This window comes from Electrona antarctica (genome assembly GCF_951216825.1).
Source record: "Electrona antarctica genome assembly, chromosome: 1".
In the NCBI taxonomy this organism is placed as follows: Eukaryota; Metazoa; Chordata; class Actinopteri; order Myctophiformes; family Myctophidae; genus Electrona; species Electrona antarctica.
Genome location: NC_136806.1, coordinates 53,404,236 through 53,429,021, shown reverse-complemented (window position 1 = coordinate 53,429,021; position 24,786 = coordinate 53,404,236). Strand labels below are relative to the sequence as shown.

At 44.2% G+C, this 24,786-nt stretch overlaps 1 protein-coding gene across 3 annotated transcripts in view; it reads right to left on the bottom strand.

Moving 5' to 3' along the window:
* The window catches only part of LOC306930309 (mitogen-activated protein kinase kinase kinase kinase 4-like), a 102,690-nt gene that overhangs the window by 57,396 nt on the left and 20,508 nt on the right, over positions 1 to 24,786 (bottom strand). For all 3 annotated transcript variants that reach the window (XM_079511194.1, XM_079511196.1, XM_079511195.1), the window contains exons 3-10: positions 22,235 to 22,291; positions 18,504 to 18,629; positions 8,615 to 8,725; positions 6,512 to 6,602; positions 5,511 to 5,641; positions 5,042 to 5,096; positions 4,547 to 4,625; positions 3,808 to 3,980 (exon numbers count right to left, since the gene is read on the bottom strand). In XM_079511194.1, the coding sequence (XP_079367320.1) occupies positions 3,808 to 3,980; positions 4,547 to 4,625; positions 5,042 to 5,096; positions 5,511 to 5,641; positions 6,512 to 6,602; positions 8,615 to 8,725; positions 18,504 to 18,629; positions 22,235 to 22,291 (823 nt within the window). The remainder of the gene's footprint in view (positions 1 to 3,807; positions 3,981 to 4,546; positions 4,626 to 5,041; positions 5,097 to 5,510; positions 5,642 to 6,511; positions 6,603 to 8,614; positions 8,726 to 18,503; positions 18,630 to 22,234; positions 22,292 to 24,786) is intronic.

Below are 24,786 nucleotides of genomic sequence, written 5' to 3'. Positions count from 1 at the left end.
AATTGTAGTGAAGTAAAAGTACACATTTTGGCTCTGAGATGTAGTGGAGTAGAAGTAAAAGTATTGGAAATTGGAAATACTCAAGTAAAGTACAAATACCTCAAAATTGTACTTAAGTACAGTACTTAAGTAAAAGTAGTTACTTTCCACCACTGCGCATTACTTAGTTTGAGAACAGACGTCCCAACGCTATCTCTCTACTGCTTCCCCCCCCCCCCCCCCAGAGAACAGACGTCCCAACGCTATCTCTCTACTGCTTAGTTTGAGAACAGACGTCCCAACGCTATCTCTCTACTGCTTAGTTTGAGAACAGACGTCCCAACGCTATCTCTCTACTGCTTAGTTTGAGAACAGACGTCCCAACGCTATCTCTCTACTGCTTAGTTTGAGAACAGACGTCCCAACGCTATCTCTCTACTGCTTAGTTTGAGAACAGACGTCCCAACGCTATCTCTCTACTGCTTAGTTTGAGAACAGACGTCCCAACGCTATCTCTCTACTGCTTAGTTTGAGAACAGACGTCCCAACGCTATCTCTCTACTGCTTAGTTTGAGAACAGACGTCCCAACGCTATCTCTCTACTGCTTAGTTTGAGAACAGACGTCCCAACGCTATCTCTCTACTGCTTAGTTTGAGAACAGACGTCCCAACGCTATCTCTCTACTGCTTAGTTTGAGAACAGACGTCCCAACGCTATCTCTCTACTGCTTCCGTAAACAATAATCACAGGCACCCCTGTGATTATTATTATGACATGTCACGCGTCAAGATTTCATAAAACTGCTTTAGTTTGACTTTTGTTTTATTCCTTTTTGCAGATAAATTCAGACAGGCAGTTAAGTCAATAATACAGTACCATTTTTGAACCCCCCCCCCCCCCCCCCCCAGAGACAGCAAACATAGATACAAAGGTCAAGTATATATAGACAGAATGGATACGCAAAATAAAGTTTCATGAAAGAGATTTCATAAAACCGCTTTAAACCGTAAAACCGCACAACCCTACCAAGCCGCGTGCACTCTTACACACACACCAAACTGCATGCTCATTCACACACACGAACTGTGTGCCCATTCACACACATGCAAAACTGCATGCTCGCACACACGCACGTGCGCGCACACACAAACAGAAAGTGTCCCAGTCATTAGTGTGTTTTTATAAGCTAGGAGTAGATTGGAAACAGATGGCAATTCCATTTCCTGCTCCCTCCCTCTCCCTCCCCCTCCCCCTCCCCCTCCCTCTCCCTCTCTCTCTCTCTCTCTCTCTCTCTGAGCTTGCATTAATTTAATTAGAATTTTCACTATTCTAGAATAATCATGTTTCACAGTTGTTTTACATTGTGGAAAACAAACATTCATAACACCAAATATAACAAAAATATGATTTTATCTATACCCCCCCCCCCCCCCTCTCTATCTGGTCTGTCCTTAACTGTTTCCGTCGCCACACGTCGTAGGGACTCGAACCGAGGGGTACATACGACATCCTCAGATGTCCTAGCGCATCCTCAATGATACCGGGCGAATATTCTGATTTTTTTCCTTTTTTTTATTTGTCAGTTTGCCTTTCGGCTACCGTATGCTACACTCTAGACTCTTGTTAGCTTACCGTTGACTTAGCTGTTAGCGCGGCAGAAAGAATGACTCGTCTCTCCTAATCCAGGGCGCTCTCCGTGGTTTTGAACGGATCGATATACTAGCGCTTCATTTCTGCTCCTCATCCGTCTCTCCCGCAAAATATGAACGCTTTTTGGATCATATATCGTATAAATTAAAACGATAGCAATGTAAGCTAGCAATATAAAGAGAACTTTTTTGAGCGGATTGTTTCCGGGTCGTGGGTTTCAGAGTAAAAGCGGCCATGTCTTTCCGGCACCCCAGAGCTCCTATTTTGAAGGACGTCCGGCACTGATTGTGTTAATATTGTGGGGTATTCAGAAAAGTAAAACCTTTCGGGCAAATTTCCCCCCCCCCCCCCCCCACACTGGTGGATAGTACAGTAACTACAGTAAGCACTGGTTCATTCATTTCAATACTGTAGCGTGTATACTAACTACTCCCACTCCGTCTCAAGAGTCAAATATCGTCTCTGTCGGCCTTGATCTCCATGGAAATGATTGTCCAACTTGATCGTGCTACAGTGTCAGACAGCTCAATAAGGCTGGACCACCTCTCTTCTCTACAACATTAGGATTTTTTTGGAGGGGGGTTCCCATGTGTGGTTCTGTATATCCGCTCCACTGCTTTGATGTGCGAGTACTATACAAACCTTTGGGGCTTATAATCCCAGAGCCGAGATAGAAAATAAATGGTTACGGCGAAAAGTCACATCCCACCACTTCCACACTCTGACCCAAGAACTCTTAACAACTTGAAGAGTCTATTCTTAGTCAAACACCGGCTACACAAAATATGGAAAAAAAAACACTGATCTATAAGCTCACAGCGCGCCTCTCAGCGGAAATAGAGAAGCTATTTCTGCATTTTTTTTAATTTATTTTTTCAAAATGCTTGAAAATGTATGAACACTTTTCAACAGATCCATCCATCCAACCCCTTCCTCCCTCCCTCCCTGTATGTACAGTATATTAAATAATCAATTTCTAAATGCTACTGTTGGGTCTATAAAGCGTTCAATCGTTTAGGGTCAAAACACATTTCTGATATTTCTATATATTCGTGTGCGATATCATGAACCATCTCTGGCCCTCTCAGGTCATCTGGGAAAGGTCTGCTTTCTGTCAATAGAATCGAAGCTAAACATGGAGAAGCAGCATTTCATATTTGCTTCACATTGGTTTAAAAAGCAGGTGGCTTATTGTGCACATCCAGTTCCTCACTGGTGCTGGACAAAAGGTGGAGACATACAGAGAAGGAGAAGTCCGCACACAGTCTTTGCTCCAACAGTGTTTATTTTTGTTAAAACGGCCTTCATGAGGTGACCCTGATGAAAGCCTCTCACGGCCGAAACGTCGTGTCCTGAATAATGTCGGTGTTTTAACAGAAAATAAACACTGTTGGAGCAAAGACTGTGTGCAGACTTCTCTACCTGGAACAAACTCCCAGAAAACTGCAGGTCTGCTACACAGAAATCACATTTTTTATAATGCGTTTCCTTTGATTGATGCTTTGTGTAACGCACATTGAATTGCCTTGTTGTTGAAATGTGATATGGGGGTTTAGTTTTGGAGTATTTAACAACTTGAGTACTTCTACTCAAGTGGTTACTGTCTTACTGTCTATAGACATTTATATGTGGTCGGGAAATCATAAGGTGAGCTGTCCGCGTCTCTTGGGCGAGCTTTCTGTCTCTTGGGAATACTGGAAAACTCACCCCTTTACCAACTCACACTGTAGTGACATCTCACCCTGGCATGTCAGAAGGTGAGGGAGTGATGATCACTCCCTCATTCTGACAGCACATTTTCATAGACTTTTGAATACGTTTTAGTCTAGTTTAGTGTTAGGGTTGACTAAATACCATGAGATTTTAGTTTTTACCCAACTAAAATGTATTTTGGCTGGCCGTGATGGCGTTGAGATGCCTGATTTGTACTGACCTTGCAGATCAGCTGTTTTCACACAGTGACACTGGATCTCTTCTCCACCAGTCCATTCCTAACATTTAGTCTAGTTTTTATTTGCTGACGGAATTCTCAGTCAGAAACATTATAGGTTTAGTCACCATAGCTTTAATTAGCTTCCCTTTAGTTTCGATTTAGTTTCCATCAGTGAAAAAAGTCGACGAACACTTCTGGCCATCGTTTTAGTCGACGAAATCAACGCTGCCTCCCGCTCACTCACCTTTCTCTCTCTTCTTCCTGGTTCTGTCCAGGTGGTCTTTGAGCATGATGCGTAGCTGTCTCTCATTGGCCAGGTCCTTGATGAAGGCGTGTCTTAGCAGGGCGTCTGTGCCCGGCCGCTGCAGGTGGTTCTTCACCAGACAGCTGTCTATGAAGGACAAGAACCTCTTGGACCTGAGGGAGAGAGACATAGACATGGGGGGAGAGAGAGGGAGAGAGGGAGAGAGAGAGAGAGAGAGAGAGAGAGAGAGAGAGAGAGAGAGAGAGAGAGAGAGAGAGAGAGAGAGAGAGAGAGATCTTTTATATAGAAAATAAAAACAAATTAAACATTTAAATATTCTGTGACTACTACTTGAAACTAACAAAGGAAAAACGAAAAATCGCTGGCAGGAGTGAATTATTTATTTATCCTGGCAGTGAATGAGTTAACTCTTGCATGCATTAAAACATTAAGAAGTTCAAATAGACTTGGCTGCCACATGATGTCACAATGAAAAGCCAGGCGTAGGAGGGCCTAGCTAGCACCCCTCAAAAACTAGCCGATCTACAAACTCACAAAGGCCTCGCAACGTGAGGTGAGCTTGTAGATCTGCTATTTTTACATTATTTATCTGTGGAACAAAATGCAATGCCTCAACTCCTACAATCCCAACTGCTTGTCAGGGTCCCCGACTCCCAAGTTCAAATATGAGTGTGCGTGCGTGCGTGCGTGCGTGCGTGCGTGCGTGCGTGTGTCTCACCATTTCTTGGATTTGAGTTTGGGAGGAGGATTTCGCGGGATGAGAAACAGCGCCCTCATTGGGTGCATGTCACACAGCGCTGAAGACAGACATATACACACACACACATGTCATACAGTTCATATGTCATACAGTACAGTAAATCACACCATACAGTCTTGTACTGACAATATTATACTCAAGTACAATTTTGAGGTAAATGTTTTGATACTTCTACTCCACTGCTTTGGTGAAGCTATAAGTGGTCATGTGACAAAGTCAAAGACCAGTATTTTTAATGAGCAGTTGGATGCGTCTACAGAAATAGCGCTTTTTAACAATTAAATGTGTTTCAGAAGAAGAAGAAGAAGACAGTCCGACAGACAAGTAACAGGATATGTACGCAGGATATGCGTCTTACTGGTACTTCATTGTGTGCGTGCGTGCGTGCGTGCGTGCGTGCGTGCGTGCGTGCGTGCGTGCGTGCGTGCGAGCGAGAGAGAGAGAGAGACTCACGTGGTGCTCCCTCTGCCATCTCCAGGGCAGTGATTCCTAGAGACCAAAGGTCACTCTGTATTGAGACCATATGAGACAAGAGGAGCATGGATTAAAGCTAAATAAAATAAAACCCATTTAGACCCGAGGACGATTCTACAAATGCCTTCTAAATAGCTTCTATATCAGTGGACCCCCAGAAATATATGTATTTGGCCGCCGACCCGCATCTGAAAATATGTAGTTCCAGGGACCCTTCAAAACAAAATAGCAGATCTACAAGCTCGTAGCGAGCTTGTCTGCTATTTTTCAATAGCTAAAGAATAACATAATGTTTAAAACACCAAAAGGGGTTCCCGCCCAAAATGGATTAAAGTTAAACCAAGTCAAAACCAAATGGGACCTCCTAGTGGTCCCTAGTGGAACCAGGCAATATGAGAACCAATATTTTAAGTCATCACTTTATGTAATATTCATAATGTCAGCGTACCCTGTAGTCATACGTGGCCTCAGGGTTCTCGTCACACGCGATGACCTCGGGCGCCATCCAATAGGGCGTCCCGATGAAGGTGTTCCTTCGGCCAATCGTCTTGTCCAGCTGGGCTGACACGCCAAAGTCAACTGGTACACACACAGTGAATTGCAACCAATCAAATCACGGGTACATACAGTGAATACAACCAATCAAATCACGGGTACACACAGTGATTACTAGTGATGGGCGATTAGAAGTAGCTATAAGCAATAATTATGTCAAATTTTTAATGAGCTTTTTTTTCTTCTTTTTGGGTATTCAGACAGCAAGCAATGCGTAAAACGCTCCCAAAAAAAATGTAGTCTCTGTGACACATCTAGGGGCCGCAATCTGCATTCAAAGACTTTCCTAGAAGCTTTGTCATTGGTCGATTTGCCTGTCTACTTCCTGATTGGTTATTTCGATCAGGCTTTTTTCGACCAATGGCAAAGCTTCTAGGAAAATCTTTGAATGCAGATTGCGGCCCTATAGATGTTTCGCAAAGACTACATTTTTGGGGTGTGTTTTACCCATTGCTGGCTGTCTATTTTATTTATTTTATGTATAAATTTATTTATTTTTAAATAAAAAAAAGAACATCAAATCGAGTTTTCAGAGACAAAAAAAATCTTGATTTTATTTTTAGGGAAAATCGAACAGTCCTAGTGAATGACCAATCAAATCACTTATACACACAGTGAATACAACCAATCGAATCACTGCTACACAGTGACTACAACCAATCAAATCACTGCTACGCACAGTGAATACAACCAATCAAATCAATGATACACAGTAACCAATCAAATCACACTACAATGGGATAATATAGGAATAGAAGGGGTCTGATAAATATGTATATCAAATGTCAAAATATTGAATCAAGCAACTTAAAAAACAAATGCAATGCAAACAAATGCAATGCACTGTGAACTTGTAGACCGGCTGTTTGAGTTTAATATTTTCATGTGTCTCACCCAGTTTGACCTCTGCGTTCTCCGTGAGCAGGACGTTTTGACCTTTGATGTCGCGATGGATCACGTGATGGGAGTGGAGATGGGACAGTCCCTGCAACACGCATGCACGCACACACACACGTGCACACACACACAATCATTATTCACACACAGATTCAGGTTCATTAATATGAGAGAGAGCTCCAATGGATTTACACATGGCATGGCGAAGCCTTGTGAGCTTGCAGCTCTGCTATTTTTCGGTTGCAGTTCCAATCCCCCCCCCCCCCCCCCCCCCATGGCTACCAACCTGTGACCCAGTAAGAACGTGTGCGTGCGTGTGTGTGTGTGTGTGTGTGCTTCTGCTTGCACTCTCGCTTCTTCAAAGGGGCTTCAATAAACACAGGAAGTGACTCTTATTTGACACACACACACACACACACACACACACACACACACACACACACACACACACACACACACACACACACACACACACACACACACACACACACACACACACACACACACACACACACACACACACACACACACACACACACACACACAGAGATGTTGAAACAATAAGGAGACAGTATGGCTGACGACATTGGCAGTAGTCCATGCTGTCGCTGTCGGTTAGAAACCTTGTATGTACAAAACTCCTTCCTTCATTAGACTGTTTTTTTTTAAAGTATATAAATAGTGAAAATATCTGTTACAAGGTTTCTTCCCCGACAGCCAAGAGGTTTATTTTCCCAGCAAAAGGCTTCACCACTAGAATTGTCTCTTTAACCCAGCTGGACGCTGACCCCTCCCAAGTGTCCCCTAGGACAGGAGACACCCCTCAGTGTCCCCTCCGCCCACCACCGCAAAACCATGGTGTCTGTCCGAGACACCACCCATCAATGGTGTGTAGTGTGTGTAGTGTGTGTGTGTGTGTGGTGTGGTGTGTCTAGTGTGTCTAGTGTGTGTGTGTGTGTGTGTGTGTGTGTGTGCGTGCGTGCGTGCGTGCGTGCGTGCGTGCGTGCGTGCGTGCGTGCGTGCGTGCGTGCGTGAGTGCGTGCAGGGAAGCGTTGGTTCAGAGTGAGAGCATTTTGATAAGACGTGTTGCTGTGGATTGTTTTCTTTTTTTTCTTGTTTTTCTAAACTGAAACCATGTGTTGAGTCTCATTTCAGAGTACAGTGTGTGCGCACTTCCTCCCTTGTGGTGTGTGCGTGCGTGCGTGCGTGCGTGCGTGCGTGCGTGCGTGCGTGCGTGCGTGCGTGCGTGCGTGCGTGCGTGCGTGCGTGCGCATGTGTGTGCGGACAGTCGGACACGGTGTGTTTGTGTGTCGTTCCAAAAACAGACGTGTCGGTTTGTTAGTAGAGTCCCAACACAAACACCAGACGTTCTCAGGACCTTTGTGATCCGTTTGTAATCACACAGTATAAAAAAATCACACCCGTGGGAACTGAGTGGTGCAACTCCGTGTGGGGGTCCCCGGTGCGTCCCCGGAACTTCCAGACCCACAGGAACGCGCCCAGGTTGCCATCCCGGTTCCGGCGAACCGCCCGCGTCCGAAACGGTTGAGAAATGACAAGAGTTACTGTGTGGGGAATTAGCATTTAGCAGACATCTCTCTCTCTCTGTCTCTAATTAGAAGGCAACAGTGCAACACTATCTCTCTCTCTCTGTTTCTAGCACAACAGCGCCACTTTTGCCCCTACTGGAACTCTAAACATTGTGACATATGTAGTCACATAGGTTAGGAAATAGGGACATTTCTGTTCCTTGGAGTGGTTGCACCACTCAAAAACCCCACAAGTGTCAACGTCCGCAGATAAAGCCCGATTTAAATCACAACAATCGCGATTCCTGCACATGGCCTATTTTCTGATTGAAGCGACTCAATAATTCGGATTTTTGTGCAGCTCTTTCAACTGAAGCCATGCAATCCCAAAGTAGATATGTACGTTCGAAGGGGATCTACTACTGTACATACAGTACAGATGTGTCAGTGTCTCCCTTTGGGATCACCACATCTGTGAGCCCCAACGCTTGGCCACCGAGAAGTCTTGAGCAACTTGAACCATATATGTTGCGATGTGTTGAGTGTACGTGCAGGTGTGTGTTGCGCTTACCCTGAGCACCTCTCTGCAGATGTAAGCGATCCAGTCCTCCTTCAGACAGTTGCCTTTGGTCTTCTTCACCAGGTCTGTCACTGAGCCTGCTCCACAGTACTCCATCACCAACTGTACCAGAGAGAGAGAGAGAAGAGAGAGAGAGAGAGAGAGAGAGAGAGAGAGAGAGAGAGAGAGAGAGAGAGAGAGAGAGAGAGAGAGAGAGAGAGAGAGATTGTTTACCTAACCAATTGAACACTATGATTATTCTTGCTTGGGCCATGATAACCCAAGGGGTCTATATTTTGTTCCCCCCCCTAGAGGTTCCCAAGCGTTTCAAGCAGAGACCCAACAGAGAAATGAAATGTCTCTCCGTCAGCTAAAATAAGTGGAAACAAAAAGATCTACAAGCTCATATCGATGAACCAATATTATCCAGCGCAAGCTCCATGCGCTACCCGCCATGCTCCAAGCTCCATGCTCCATGCTCCAAACCTATGTTTCTATGTCAGTGGTTCTCAAACTATTTCAGGTCAATGAGCCCCAAAAATATATGTAATTGGCCGCCGACCCCCATCTCAAAATATGTTGTTCCAGGGACCCCCCTAGAAACAAAGATTTGAGTTAAAAACGTTAGCTCTGAAGAATATATATTCCAAATTTGTGCCACATTTTGTATTCGAGTAGTCAGGTGGCAAGTGTAGCCTACCAATGAAAGGTTTGTTGATCATTTCACAATTTCACTTTAAGCCTCTAACCCGTGATATAGGCGGAAATTATCAAAGTTAATTTCCATGGAGAAATAACACTTAACTTTTTGATATATACAGTGCCAAATCAATAGGTTTTCAAGTCAAATTCCTCCTATTTTTTAGGGCCGATAACCCCGATCGCGTCCAGCTTTAATAATGAATGGACAATTGTGATTGTTTGTGTAAACACAAACATTGCGGACTGTCTGAGATGAGCTGTTCAGAGATGGACAGACAGATGCATCCGCATGGCTTCTGTGGATCTCTGCCATCATGGTGATGATGTCATATTGACGGTGTCATTGTGATGATGCCATATGGTGTAGGCAAATAGCTCAAAATGGACAGTCTGCACAAATCTGCATTTCGAGGCTTGCACTGCAACAGTTTGTGTTGTGTGTGATGTCAGACATTAGCTCTTGGTCAGCCTAAAGTGTAATTTGTCTTTACTTTAACTTCATCGCAGTATATCTTTATCCTAAAGGAGTTTTCTGAGGCACAGTGCAAGTGTGTGTCTATTGTTCAATTCCAACAGCTGAACCTAGAACTCTCTTTCTCATCACAGTCCATTTATAGCTGCATTTGATAATGGAAGGAAGGAGTGAGCCCCAATATTTCCAGACTCAGGTCTCCTGTTGTGAGTGTCCATATTCCTGTGCCTCCACCTTCCTCCAAGAACCCATGAAGAGGAGCCACAACGACCTATATTGCCAAACACAGAGGAATGAACAGGTACCTTCAGCAACCTGTCAGCGAATAAACTGCTCTGTAACGAGCCAGAAACAAAGAGACACGGCTATACCTAAATCTAACCATCGCCAACAGTTTACCAAGAAGGTAGTTCTGGCGGGAGAAGTAAAGACAAATCAGCTGAGTTACACAGGAAAGAAAACCCACATCTGTAAACAGTATGACAAGAGTTTCAGTAGGTTAGATCATCTGCAGGCACACCAGCGTATCCACTCTGGAGAAAAACCATACAACTGTAAACAGTGTGGCAAAAGTTTCACAGAGTCAGGTCAACTGAAGAGGCACCATCGTATCCATACTGGAGAAAAACCATACCACTGTAAACAGTGTGGCAAAAGTTTCACAGAGTCAGGTCAACTGAAGAGGCACCATCGTATCCATACTGGAGAAAAACCATACCACTGTAAACAGTGTGACTGGAGTTTCACAGAGTCAGGTCAACTGAAGAGGCACCATCGTATCCATACTGGAGAAAAACCATACCAATGTAAACAGTGTGACTGGAGTTTCAATCAGTCAGGTGATCTGAAGAAACACCAGCGTATCCACACTGGGGAAAAACCATATCACTGTAAACAGTGTGGCAAAAGTTTCACTCTGTCAGGTCATCTGAAGATGCACCATCGTATCCACACTGGAGAAAAACCATACCACTGTAAACAGTGTGACAAGAGTTTCTGTCAGTCAGGTGATCTGAAGAAACACCAGCGTATCCACACTGGAGAAAAACCTTACCACTGTAAACAGTGTGACAAGAGTTTCATTCAGTCAAGTCACCTGCATGCACACCAGTGTATCCAGACTAGAGGGTAGCACGGGTCTACCCAGGGCCGAAGAGCCGAGAGCCGAACCGAGCCGGTTCGGGTGCAAAATATTGACTTGTCCCTCGAGCAGGGTCGATGCAGTTCCAAAAGCTGCGGGTCTCGGTCGGGACATCTGAAATGCATAATACCCAAAAGTAGGCTTGGGTGATATAGATTTTTTTAATACCGGTATTATATATTTTACCGCGATTATCGGTATTACCGTCCAATTATAAAAGGCTTGATTTGATTAGGTTTTTGAACAGCTACTAGATGGCGACGGACACACTGCAGAGTCCGGACACACTGCACAAGTCAAGCTATTAGTTTGAGGAAACGAAAGTGAAACAACTTTAACCAAGTTATAAGCGCCTATATTTTATGTTTAATCCATTATATACTGGAGTGGTTGGCGTATTCAATCGAAGGAGTGCAGTACAGTCTCTGGAAATGGATAAAACGGAAATAAATCTTATTTTTATGTATGACAGGGCTGTTTTTGGTAGATATCAGTGTTACTATTGCTAACTTAGCAACTGAACATTATCAAATGACCATTGGGATTATATCCACATACAGTCAAGTATTTCCATCATCATGAGAGGAACATAATGACTTCTTCCAACATCCAGATAGAGTAAGTTACATTGGAACGTAATTCAACGTGGGCATGACCACCCGCTCTGTACAAATACATACAAAATAAAATAAGACGAAGAAAGGTTAATTTGTTAGAAATACTCCCAAACGTAACTTGGAACCATTAAATAAGGCTTCGGAGACAGCCAGCACCAGCTTGGCTACTTTTTGTTTTTCCCTCGGTGTGAGAGGAGGACGACGGACGAATGTCTAACCGAAATAGAATCATAAACATATCACAGACATACAGTTAAAGCGCTTAACAAAGTAATTTAGGCGTTTATATTAAGTGAGCAGACTTGACAGGAGGAGCTGCGAGGTGGAGAACACCCAGCCAGCCAGCCGTCCACCCACACACAAGTCCGTAAGTGAGTGGTTGCACCACTCAAAAAGAAGACACGACAACAATAATAAGCACAGCATGTCGTCGTCATGTAGCCTACAGGTCCTTCATAGTTGTTTAAAATAAAAGTAACCAAAATAGACTCTAAAATATCACAAACATACAGTTACAGCGCAAGTAATTTAGGTGTTTCTAGAAAGAAAAAAATATGAGCGAGCAGACGGAGCCTGGAGGAGGAGTAGAAACAACGAGCAGTGCGTCGTCATGTACACTGTACAGGCATATAGTTGATAAAACTGAAATAGACTTTATAGAGATAAAATTACCACACACATACAATTGGTGCTTAACAAGAATGTAATTTGGGCGTTTATATATATTAAAAAAAGATCAATGAATACATTTGTTTTTAATAGAATATAGTATAATGACGGTATGAGTATTTAGACGGTATTCTGTATTGTTTATATACTCCGCGATATTACCGGTATTGATTTCAGATATCACGGTAAACGGTAATACTGGTATATTGCCCAAGACTACCCAAAAGGACCCGTGAGGACGCAACCTTATATATATATATATATATATATATATATATATATATATAATATCCTTCAACTTTAAAAATAAAATATCACGCCACAGCGATTTTGAATGGAATCTCGAGGTGGTGTTGGTTTGTCCGAAACACTGACTGTATTAACACCCTGACGAGGACGCTCTCCGTTCAATCAATTAGTAACGCCCAATAAGGATGTGACGGTTTTCGGTTCAACCGGTGCAATCCGGTTTCATTTAGTAAACCGGATTAATTTATTTAAACCGACCAAACCGTATTTTTATGTTTACCGACGGAAGCGGTCGCAACGCTCGCCGCGGTGGTCAGGCTCACTGCTGGCTGCCTGCTGTAGCCTGCAGAGCAGCCAGGAGCCCAGCACACACACGAGGTGTCAGGTTTCAAGTGAATGGGGGCAGGGGGGTGGAGCTGGGTGGACCACGCAGTGTTTGTTTGTTTGTTTACAATAAAGTTTCAATAGTTGTCACTGTACAATACTTTAAAACAGTTGTCATGTTGCACAGAATCAATTTGGGCTAGCAGCCGCCTGTAGAAACCCCTCTCCTGCCAAAGCAGCAGCATTGGTGTCAGGCGCTCCGACCGTCCGGGGAGGAGAGACGTTACTGCGTTAGCATTGCAACGCTAAGCTAAGCTAACAACACCAGCCATGGTGGTGGTGATGTTAGCGTAGCTTCTAGCTTGCTGCTGCTTGTCTGTTCAACTTCACTTCATCTCTGCCTGTATCTTATTTTGTTAGCCTGTTACCCTTTGTTACCCTGACACCGCTGCAAACACCGACGGATCAACGCGTAGTGAACGGGGCTGCAAAACAGGCAGGACGCGAGTGGGTCTGTCCTGCTCACATGGTCGGTCCTGCTCACACTTTGTATGTGAGTAGTCAGGTGGCAAGTGTAACAACGAAAGGTTTGTTGATAATTTCACAATTTCACTTGTGTACCTATAACCCGTGATATAGCCGGATAAAGACGGAAAATCACTTCACACGGGTGTGACTTTCTCTGAATCTACGGTGCTGTCTGTGGTTCTGATCGGATGTTCGGTCCTAATTTCTGACTTTATCGTGCATCTCGGCTAGAATATTAACGCTTCTAAAGAGAGATCAGACTTACGCGGGCAATGTAGCAACGGAAGATTTAATCTCCCGGCTTTTCAGAGTAAAATCTGCCTCATCTTCTTGGCAATCTAGGGCCTTAATTGTAAAACAAATCCCCAGCAAAAGAACTGTTAATAAAAGTCACCATGAGGCCCATTTAAAATAAATATATTGGGACAGAGACTCTTCCTGAGCCTGCTGGGAGTCAGTGTACACTGTATTAAGGTTTCACAGCGATCAGTCCAGTGGTGTCTGAGATGAGCTGTTCAGAGATGGACAGACAGATGCATCCACATGGCTTCTGTGGATCTCTGCCGTCATGGTGATGATGTCATATTGACGGTGTCATTGTGATGATGCCATGTTGTAGGGACATCGCTCAGAAATGGACAGCCTGCACAAATCTGCATTTCGAGGCTTGCACTGCAACAGTTTGTGTTGTTTGTGATGTCAGACATTAGCTCTTGGTCAGCCTACATAAGGTGTACTTTGTCTTTACTTTAACTTCATCGTTTTCTGAGGCACATTGCAAGTGAGTGTCTAATGTTCAATTTCAACAGAACCTAGAACTCTCTTTCTCATCACAGTCGGTTTATAGCTGCATTTGATATGGAAAGAAGGAGTGAGCCCCAATATTTCCAGACTCAGGTCTCCTGTTGTGAGTGTCCATATTCCTGTGCCTCCACCTTCCTCCATGAAACCGTGAACAGGAGCCACAACGACCTATATTGCCAAACACAGAGGAATGAACAGGTACCTGTCAGCAAATAAACGGCTCTGTAACCAGCCAGAAACAAAGAGACACGGCTATACCTAAATCTAACCATCGCCAACAGTTTACCAAGAAGGTAGTTCTGGCGGGAGATTTACACAGGAGTTACACAGGAAAGAAAACCCACATCTGTAAACAGTGTGACAAGACTTTCAGTAGGTTAGATCATCTGCAGGCACACCAGCGTATCCACACGGGAGAAAAACCGTACCACTGTAAACATTGTAACAAGAGTTTCACTGAGTCAGGTCACCTGAAGAGGCACCAGCGAATCCACACTGGAGAAAAACCTTACCACTGTAAACAGTGTGACAAGAATTTCAATCAGTCAGGTGATCTGAAGAAACACCAGCGTATCCACACTGGGGAAAAACCTTACCACTGTAAACAGTGTGGCAAAAATTTCACTGAGCCAGGTACACTTAAGAAGCACCATCGTATCCACACTGGAGAAAAACCTTACCTCTGTAAACAATGTGACAAGAGTTTCAGTAGGTTAGATCATCTGCAGGCACACCAGCGTATCCACACTGGAGAAAAACCATACCACTGTAAACAGTGTGACACGAGTTTCATTCAGTCAAGTCACCTGCATGCACACCAGTGTATCCAGACTAGAGGGTAGCACGGGTCTAGCCGGGGCCAAAGAGCCGAGAGCCGATGCAAAATATTGACTTGTCCCTCGAGCAGGGTTGGTGCCGTTCCAAAAGGTCTCGGTCGGGACATCTGAAATGCATAATACCCAAAATGACCCAATCTTTTTGAGGGGCACTAGCCCCTCCTATATATGGCCTTAAGGTGGTTGCACACCGGCTGCGTTTTTCAGAAAACCGATGGAGAAACGCCGCTAAAAATCCGAATTTGCATCCGATTCGCGCCCGGTGTGTGGAGACCTTTAATGTTTGTTTTTCAACGATGTTTGTTTAAGAAAATGCCATAGACAATGAAGAGAAATGTGTTTGTTTTGAGGACTTAAACAAACATTAGCACCCGTTGCTTAATTCTTTCAGCGCCATTGCCGTAGATTTTTTTTCTCAAAATAAGAGCTCGACTGGGAAAAATGCTGGCGTGAATCCTAAGTGTTAATCAAACACTATGTTGTAATTGATGTTGTAAGATGATAAGAGTGCCCCTCACTTCACACAGGTGTTATTTTTTTTAATTCTCATGCATGGTTTTCATATTGTAAATAGCCTATGGTCGCTAACGTGGCGACTAGCACTTTGACAGCTCATCCATCGTAGCTTGTTTACAACTGAAACGTACTTCCTGTGCAGAAACTTCCTCATCAAAATAAGAGCCACTTGTAATGATTAGTCAACACTAGTTTTATTTCTAAGTCTACTTACAGGACGTTAACAATAACATCTCATTTGAGTGCCTTTTGAGTGCCTGTCAGCAAAGACAAAAGTGACCTTTATAATCTTAATACACATAAACCAACGATTGACAAAGAACAATATTGATGTAACTAAGAGATTCAAAGTCTTTTATATACAGAGATTTAGAAGGAATAAGCAAAAGTCGTGATGTGACATTTCCTGGTTTAGACGCTTAGCGCTCCACTGTCGTAGCTGACACTTTCTGGAGTGGGTGGTGGCAGTGTGTAGTGGCAAAACATGTGTCGCCCGTGTGTTATGTGTTGTGTGTGTGGCGTGTGCCCCCGTATGTTGTGTGTGTGGCGTGTGCCCCTGTGTGTTGTGTGTGGCGTGTGCCCCTGTGTGTTGTGTGTGGCGTGTGCCCCTGTGTGTTCTGTGTGGCGTGTGCCCCCGTGTGTTGTGTGTGGCGTGTGCCCCCGTGTGTTGTGTGTGTGGCGTGTGCCCCTGTGTGTTCTGTGTGGCGTGTGCCCCCGTATGTTGTGTGTGTGGCGTGTGCCCCCGTATGTTGTGTGTGGCGTGTGCCCCTGTGTGTTGTGTGTGTGGCGTGTGCCCCCGTGTGTTGTGTGTGGCGTGTGCCCCCGTATGTTGTGTGTGGCGTGTGCCCCCGTATGTTGTGTGTGGCGTGTGCCCCTGTGTGTTGTGTGTGGCGTGTGCCCCTGTGTGTTGTGTGTGGCGTGTGCCCCTGTATGTTGTGTGTGGCGTGTGCCCCTGTATGTTGTGTGTGGCGTGTGCCCCCGTATGTTGTGTGTGGCGTGTGCCCCCGTATGTTGTGTGTGGCGTGTGCCCCCGTATGTTGTGTGTGGCGTGTGCCCCTGTGTGTTGTGTGTGGCGTGTGCCCCTGTATGTTGTGTGTGGCGTGTGCCCCCGTATGTTGTGTGTGGCGTGTGCCCCTGTGTGTTCTGTGTGGCGTGTGCCCCCGTATGTTGTGTGTGGCGTGTGCCCGTGTGTTCTGTGTGGCGTGTGCCCCCGTGTGTTTTGTGTGGCGTGTGCCCCTGTGTGTTGTGTGTGTGGCGTGTGTGTGCAGCAGCATTACATGAAGAGCGTGATGTGACGGATGCAAGCATTACATGCTTCCTGCGTTACATGCTTCCTGCATGTTTCTATAGTAACGGGTGTGATCTTTTATACCGTATATATATATATATATATTATACCGTTCAACTTTAAAAAATAATATTCTCGAGGTGGTTTTGGTTTGTCCGAAACACCGAGGCGACTATATTAATGCAATCACGGGTGCCCTCTTCTTGAGCGATGTGAAACGCAAACTCCAAACGAAAGACTGATGCGTGGGACAGTTTCGGGTCGGGGTAGCTGACGGTAGGGCTGTCGAGCGCGCCACCATGGTAGTTTGAAGATGCATACAAGCCCGCACAGCCATTCGCAGTTGTCGCACCTCACCAACAAATCCAAGGACCTTGGATACATATCAATGGTTGACGGTTCATTGTGTCGACCTGCTAAGTAGCCTATAGTATAACTGTAGGCGTCAGGTTCTGAATTAAGTAGCCTAGTCTAAAGAGTTGGATAATAGTGGCTGATGAAATAATTCAAATACAGATGTGACGTTTGCAAGATAAATGCATAATTATGACGACATTAAACTTTGGCCCTATTGTTTTTCTACAGTTTTTATTCTTCCGACACGTTTTTGCAGTTCTGTGCTGTCGCTTTCCACGGAATTCGGCGGGTCATGGTCTTTTTCGTTGCAATGGCATGTTTTACACTTGGTTGCATGCTGAAAATAGCAGATCTACAAGCAGGGGCGGCCTTAAGGATCGGGAGGCCCAGTTCATGACGTCATCATTTTCAAAGCATGAACAGCATATACAGCACAGCCAAGTAGAAAAATACACAAAAGCAGCCTGATTAAACAATTATTTGACTTTGTCTTGAACTTAAGTTACTGTAAGGTATAACTGGGAGGCAGCATAGGCTATACAATGATGCAATCGCAACTCTCAGCGCTGCTAGTTCAGTGAGTGCACACTGGGAAGTGGGAACAATTACAAAACAAACAACACAGGTCAACATGACAGGTCAAGTACCTGCAGTGATTATCAGCTGCTGCCAACTAGTGGTAAGTGGACGTACAGGATGAGGTCGAATAATTGACAAGGCTGATTGGAAGGCTGAGACTACTACTACTACTACTACTACTACTACTACTTATTTTGGAGGCCCCTGGAGGCTCGAGTGGCGGCCTTGAAACATAAGGCCGCCACTGTCTACAAGCACACAACACGTCGCAGCGGAATATTTTCAGAACGCAACAACCTGAGTGCAACCAAGCAGAAATCTCTTCTGGCCTGGGCCGGCCTAGTGGTCCTGGCACCTAGCCTGGTGGTCTGGCCTGGCAGCATGTCACGGGTTCGGGTCCCGATCCCGGCGACCTTTGCTGTGTGTCTTCCCCCCGCCCCACCTCCCATTTCTCTCCCCTTTTCCTGTCAACCTACTGTACCATTGTAAAGCGCTTTGATCATTTGGAAAAGTGCTATAAAAATGCAATTCATTATTATTATTATTGCGAATGCTGTGAGCAGCTTACTATGGAAGCTAGGCAAAACTGTCTTTGTGTACACACACACACACACACACACACACACACACACACACACACACACACACACACACACACACACACACACACACACACACACACACACACACACACACACACACACACACACACACACACACACACAGTAGAAAACTTTTTTTTTTGTCTTGCGTTTGCGCGTCTTACTTGTTATTTTCTTGTCATAGTTTTAGTTTAGTCAAAAACACCACAACACTGACCCACAGCTGGTGGTCCTGACCGGCAGGACCCTTCTTGATGAAAGCTCCGTAGTACGTGGCGATGTTCCTGTGGTGGGAGTAGCTCTTCAACATGTTGATCTCCAGCTTGATCTCCTCCTCTTCCTCCTACGGAGACGGAGACAACACAAAGACAAGAAGACAAGTTAAACACAGCTAGAGAGACACACGCTGCCATGTGCATCTGTCTGTGGCGACATTATGTTCATCCTTTCCTCCTCTTGTAGAAACTAACACTATCTATTAACGAAAGATGAATGTGCAATCATCTTTTTTTTTTTTATATTGATGTCAAGGAATCAATAAATCAACCAATCAAGGTTGGAAACAGTATGGCAGTACAGAACCCCTTTTGGTGTTTTAAGCATTATGTTATACTTTTAGCTATTGAAAAATAGCAGATCTACAAGCTCGTAGCGCGGCACTCGGTGCCGCGCTACGAGCTTGTAGGTCTGCTATTTTTGAAAAATCGTGAAAATGTGGCGCACATCTTTGAATATATATTCTTTCAGAGTGAACGTTTTTAACTCAAATCTTTGCTTCTGGGGGCGGCCCTGGAACAACATATTTTCAGATGGGGGTCGGCGGCCAAATACATATAATTTTTGGGGTTCTTGACATGAAATATTGAGCACCACTGATATAGAAACATGAGGTTTTTCAGAAAACCTTTAGGATTTAGAAGCCATTTTTTAAGAATCGTCCTCAGATCTAAATGGGTTAAACCCTCTATACTTTACACTATACTTTATACTATGCTATACTATACATGTGCTTCTCTTTACAGTGTAAAGAGAAGTGCATTTGGTATACTTTCTTTTCAGTACAGTAACAGATTGCGTTGTGAGCTTGTAGATCGCATATTTTTTGTCGAATGTTCCCCCCCAGATTAGGGATGCTGGGTGTTCAAGTCATTAACAAAAGTGGCATTTTAAGTTTCGAGTACATTTTCATCATTGCGATAATATTGTTACTCAATTATTTTTGCACCACGGAATCTTTCTCACTAGAAGAATTTCAGGCGCACCGATACCGATGAACCAACCAACAGACAACAAACCCCACAGCTTGGCTCAGCGGAGGGAAATTTTGATTTAAAAAAAACCTTGTAACTCCATTTTTGGCATAAATCAGTGCTATTGAACACTCTTTACATCTGTGTATTGAACCAATGGAAAGTATTAAAAAGTGCTTTGGACAAAACCTCTTAACTCCATTGGACCCTCAAAGTGTCTGCTAAAGCAACTAACTCCACCACCTCTCCCCCTCTCATGGAAGTAATTGACAATATATAAAAGTCACAACACCAACTTTGATGAGGCTGTATTGCTTTGTTTTAAAAATATAAGGTTTTCTTAATTTCCTGAAAAATGAGTTATGAGGTTTCCTCCTGACAGCAGCTATATATATGTTCTCAGGTCAACCATTGATATGTGATTATGTGATTCATTTTGATTGATTAATTCATTACAAAGCCTCTAATTACCGTAGTTAGATTATTTGTAATGGAGTCCCAGTCCTAGTAGGAACCTAACAATCCAGAGGGGTCCATAATGGACCCCATTCAGACATGGATGCCACCCAACACCATGATGAGCATTCACGGCCACGACGCCCTGGCCCCCTTCATATGACCTCAGGACACGGACAATACAACACAGGACACTGTGCAAGGACGCACGCACGCACGCACGCACGCACGCACGCACGCACGCACGCACGCACGCACGCACGCACGCACGCACGCACGCATGCACGCACGCACGCACGCACGCACGCACACGGCTCCCCCCAGCTGTGTTGACTCTGCCTGTAAATCAAGGCAGAGGGGAAGGAAGAGGAGAGGAGAGGAGAGGAGAGGAGAGGAGAGGAGAGGAGAGGAGAGACCAGACAAAAGGAAAGCAGAGGCCATTGACCTCCTTAAATCTTCACTGGACAGGAGGGTAGAAGTGACAGGCCAGATAGTGAACTTTCACCTCCATTTGAAACACAAAGCATGTGTGTTTGAACATGTGCATGCACATTGTGTGTAGTGTGCGCGTGTGCGTGTGCGCCTGCGTGTGTATGAGACTATGAGTACCTGGTTAAATTGAGATTGATACGACAGGTTTTATATCGTCTCTGTCAGGTGGAGACCTCAAATGTTCAGAACTCTTACTTTTCAGGATTCAAATAAAAACAACTGCCAATATAGCAGATCTACAAGCTCAAAACGCATCACATTCCGCTGCCGCTTCAAGATGGCGGATCAGCTACTTTTGAGAGACTCTGTGGTATGATCAAGCAGGACGTTAATTTACAACAACCCCCAAAAAAAACCAAGGTTAAAATATAGAGATAACTTCCAATAGTCAAGAAACTAGCCCGCCTAAATCTAATAGAGTTCACCTTCCAGATAAAAAACTAAAGTAAAATTGTTGGGAGCTCATGGTTGGCGGTAGAAAGAGAGGAGAACGTTTCACGTTAATTTAATATTTGGGTAAAGAAAGGGGTGTCTGTGTTTCCAGCAGATCTCTGAGGCTTTGGATGGTGGCCGTGAGTGTCTGCACGGAAGTGAAGAGAAAGTGGTGCCAGGCAGGCAGGCACTGCACAACATTAACCCATTAAGACCTGAGACTAATTCTGCTGTATGAAGGCCATAAACAGTGTTGATTTTTACAGCAAATTAAGTTTGTCTTTTGGAGAAAAAAAATGAAAAAAAAGGGAATTAGTCACCTGAAATGTTGTAGTATTTAGTCTAGTCGACTGAAATGTATCTTTAGCGGGCCGTGATGCCAACGAAATGCCAGATTTTAAGCTTAGTTGCCTGCCGAAAATAGCCGATCTAGAAGCTTGCGCTGTGCCGCGTTGTGCACTTGTAGATCGGCTTGTAAATGTTTGTCTTTTTGTTCTACTGGATCTCTTCTCCACAAGTCCCTCACTAACAACATTATCAATATATTTTGCCTTAGCCATCATAGATTAGTTTTTATTTTAAGTTTTATTTAGTTTTCGTCAGTGGGAGAGAGAGAGAGGGAGAGGGAGATGGAGATGGAGAGACCGACAGAGGCAGAGTAAATGAGTTAACGGAGATGCAGGAGATTCAAATAGAACGGGACAGGCAGGCAGACGGACGGACGTAAACGAAAGGGACAAAGTGGTCCATTCGAAGCCGTGAAAACACGGTTTAATGGTGTCTGGCTCTAAAGCTGAATACTGGCGTGTGACGCGTGCCACATTGCCTGTCACAGACTCAGAACGTCTAGGCATGGGTCCAGGCATGGGGTCAAGGAATGATTGATTGATGAATTACTTCATTAACAGTTTGCAGACAAAAAGCACAGGAAAGTACAGTTCAATACCATGTCTGCTAAGAGGATTTCAAACCCACGAAAGCCTATGTGGGGGCTTGATTCCATTGTGGTCCCTCATAGGCAATTCATCGAAAATATAATTGATATGTGTTTCACTGTTTGACCATGGACCCTGTGTCAAGGACCCCGAGGAGAAGTTCAAAAGCATTAAAGATTATTCAAGCTTTTATATCTGCTATTTTTGAATGGCCAGCGTATACATGGATAAAGTGGATAAAATGATTGTGATGCTACAGCTATTTGTGTGTGAACATAATGTCTGTATGTAATGCACATTATAAAGCTAAAGGCGCTATACTGCATGAATGCACCATGTGCCGAAAGAGAGAGAGAGAGAGAGAGAGAGAGATGCATTGTTACCTCTGTGACTTCCATGACTTTGATAGCTGCCAGCTGGCCCGTCTTCACATGACGACCCTGAAGGGACACACCGAGATTTAGGAACACAAAACATCATATATGTATGCATGCACACACACACGCAGTAAATCTTGCAGTGTAGCCTTTATACTAGAGTAACAACTCTAGTTTTTAACTCAATTTCCCTTCTTTCCACCTGACTTCTTTGTATGCCTCTCTCTCTCTCTCTCTCATGAGTAAGAAGTGTACGAATAGGAGTCCATATTTTTTTTGCAGTTGATATCACAATCACATGGTTTGGTTTTAAGTAAATCTCCACAGTGTGTGTGTGTGCGCTTTAGAGAGATTTGCGCGCACACGCACACACACACACACACACACACACACACACACACACACACACACACACACACACACACACACACACACACACACACACACACACACACACACACACACACACACACGATTTTCAGTGTTCCAGGCCTAGGACCCCTTAGCTGAGAGAGATGAAGCAGGGACCCCTCTACATATTGTATAACATTGCGTTCCATATTACATGTTTTCATAGATTTCATAGACATCTTGATAGACTTGTTTGTTGATTTTGTTGATGAAAAATTATCGTCGACTACATTTATTCACTGACAAAAACCAAATAAAACCGGAGCTACTGTATGATGACTACAAATAAAAACTAGACTACACTAGACTAGAAACTCATTAAAATGTTAGGGAGAGAACTATAGTGGAGAAGAGATCCAGTAGAACTAAAAGTCAAGACATTTCATGCTTGGTTGTGTGCAGGATTCACTCTCCGAACATAGCCGATCTACAAGCTCACAACATGTCTAAACGTGTAATAACACCCATAAGTTCGCTGTGCATTGTGTCATCTGACGGTTGTTTTCTTGTACTGCTCTGCCTGCATGTGTGTCGCACATGAATACACACGTGGTTCATATTTGGTCTTAATTTATCCCTATCCATGAATTCACTCGCTCAAACTGTGGCGAGTTCAACGCAACGTTTGAATTGTCTTTTTTTCCTTCTTTTTCTTACATCTGGCTTTTGTGGTGCACCCAGACAGTTTTTACGCTTCTTGATTCAACATTTAGATATTTGATATAAATTGTATAGCAGCCCTCTCACACATACAGAAACCTGCAGAACCATAGACGTGTTTCCAATGACATGGTCAAATGGAAGTTTGAACTTTTGGCTTTATTTAGGGATGTGTCTGTTAATTTATATTAATTCGTTTTTTTAGTTGTTCTCAGAAGTTAAATGTTCTCAAAGAGAACAAATGTGTTTGCAACTTTTTTTTTTCTTTTTTAGATTACAAAATGTGGGTAAAACCATGATGTGGTCTAGACCAGGGGTTCTCAATGTTTTTGGCCGGGGACCCCCGGAAATGCTTTGGCAATGTCTCGGGACCCCCGCCCCGCCCCCTCCCGACCCCCAATATAAATTGACTGCTACAATAACCTTAACCCATTTTGGGAGGGAACCCCTTTTGGTGTTTTAAACATGTTATAATTTAGCTATTGAAAAATAGCAGATCTACAAGCTCATAGCGCGCCACCGAGTGGCGCGCTACGAGCTTGTAGGTCTGCTATTTTTTTTTTTTATAATTTGGGGACCCCCTAAAATAATTTGGCGACCCCGAGGGGTCGCGACCCACGGGTTGAGAACCCCTGGTCTAGACTAGAGCAGTGATTATCAACCTTTTCACGCCGTGAGCCCTCATGATAACTAATATAATATAATACAATGGCATAAGTCACACTCTTGAGATAAGACATTTGACTAAAAAGGGTGCAGGGAACAGCATGATCAGGCAAAACCATATCGTTTTCCTCAGAAAAGGCCTATGCCGTTATTTTAATATCAATTAAACTATACAACGGATCTCTTAGCAAAATGCAAGCGCACGGTTCCCGATGAAGCCGGTCGATTAGACATAATGGCTCGAGTGTGTGCGGCAATAACTGTGGGCCAAAGTATAGCTCAGTACGGTAACAATAGTGTGCTTGCCATAGGCAGCACACTATTGTTACCGTATCACTAATCACGTTCTCCTCTGCAAGAAGACATACTGTATTCATATCTAGCTAGTGTATATAATTGCGGGAGGATGTGGGATTTCGCGGGGCTCGCAGGTTTTACTTTGACCGCCTGTTCCCGACCAGCAACATTTTGCGTTGGGTCGTGCGGATAATATACCGCAAGATCCCGCCCCCGATTCAGGGCTCTAAGATACATGTCACGAGGAAAACTGTGGGGAATAAGTATGTGTTTCCATTATGAGAAGAAAATAACTATACTTCATGCCGTTTAACAACCTAAACCAAAGCATCCCTATATTCTGGGGGGGAACATTCACCACAAATAGCCGATCTACAAGCTCACAATGCCACAAATTGGTCCCCGACCCACAGTTTGGAACCCAGTTTTCTACTATATTGTACTTGTGGGGACATTCACAATGATAGGCCCTCATAAGCGCGCACGCACGCACGCACGCACGCACGCACACACACACACAGCAG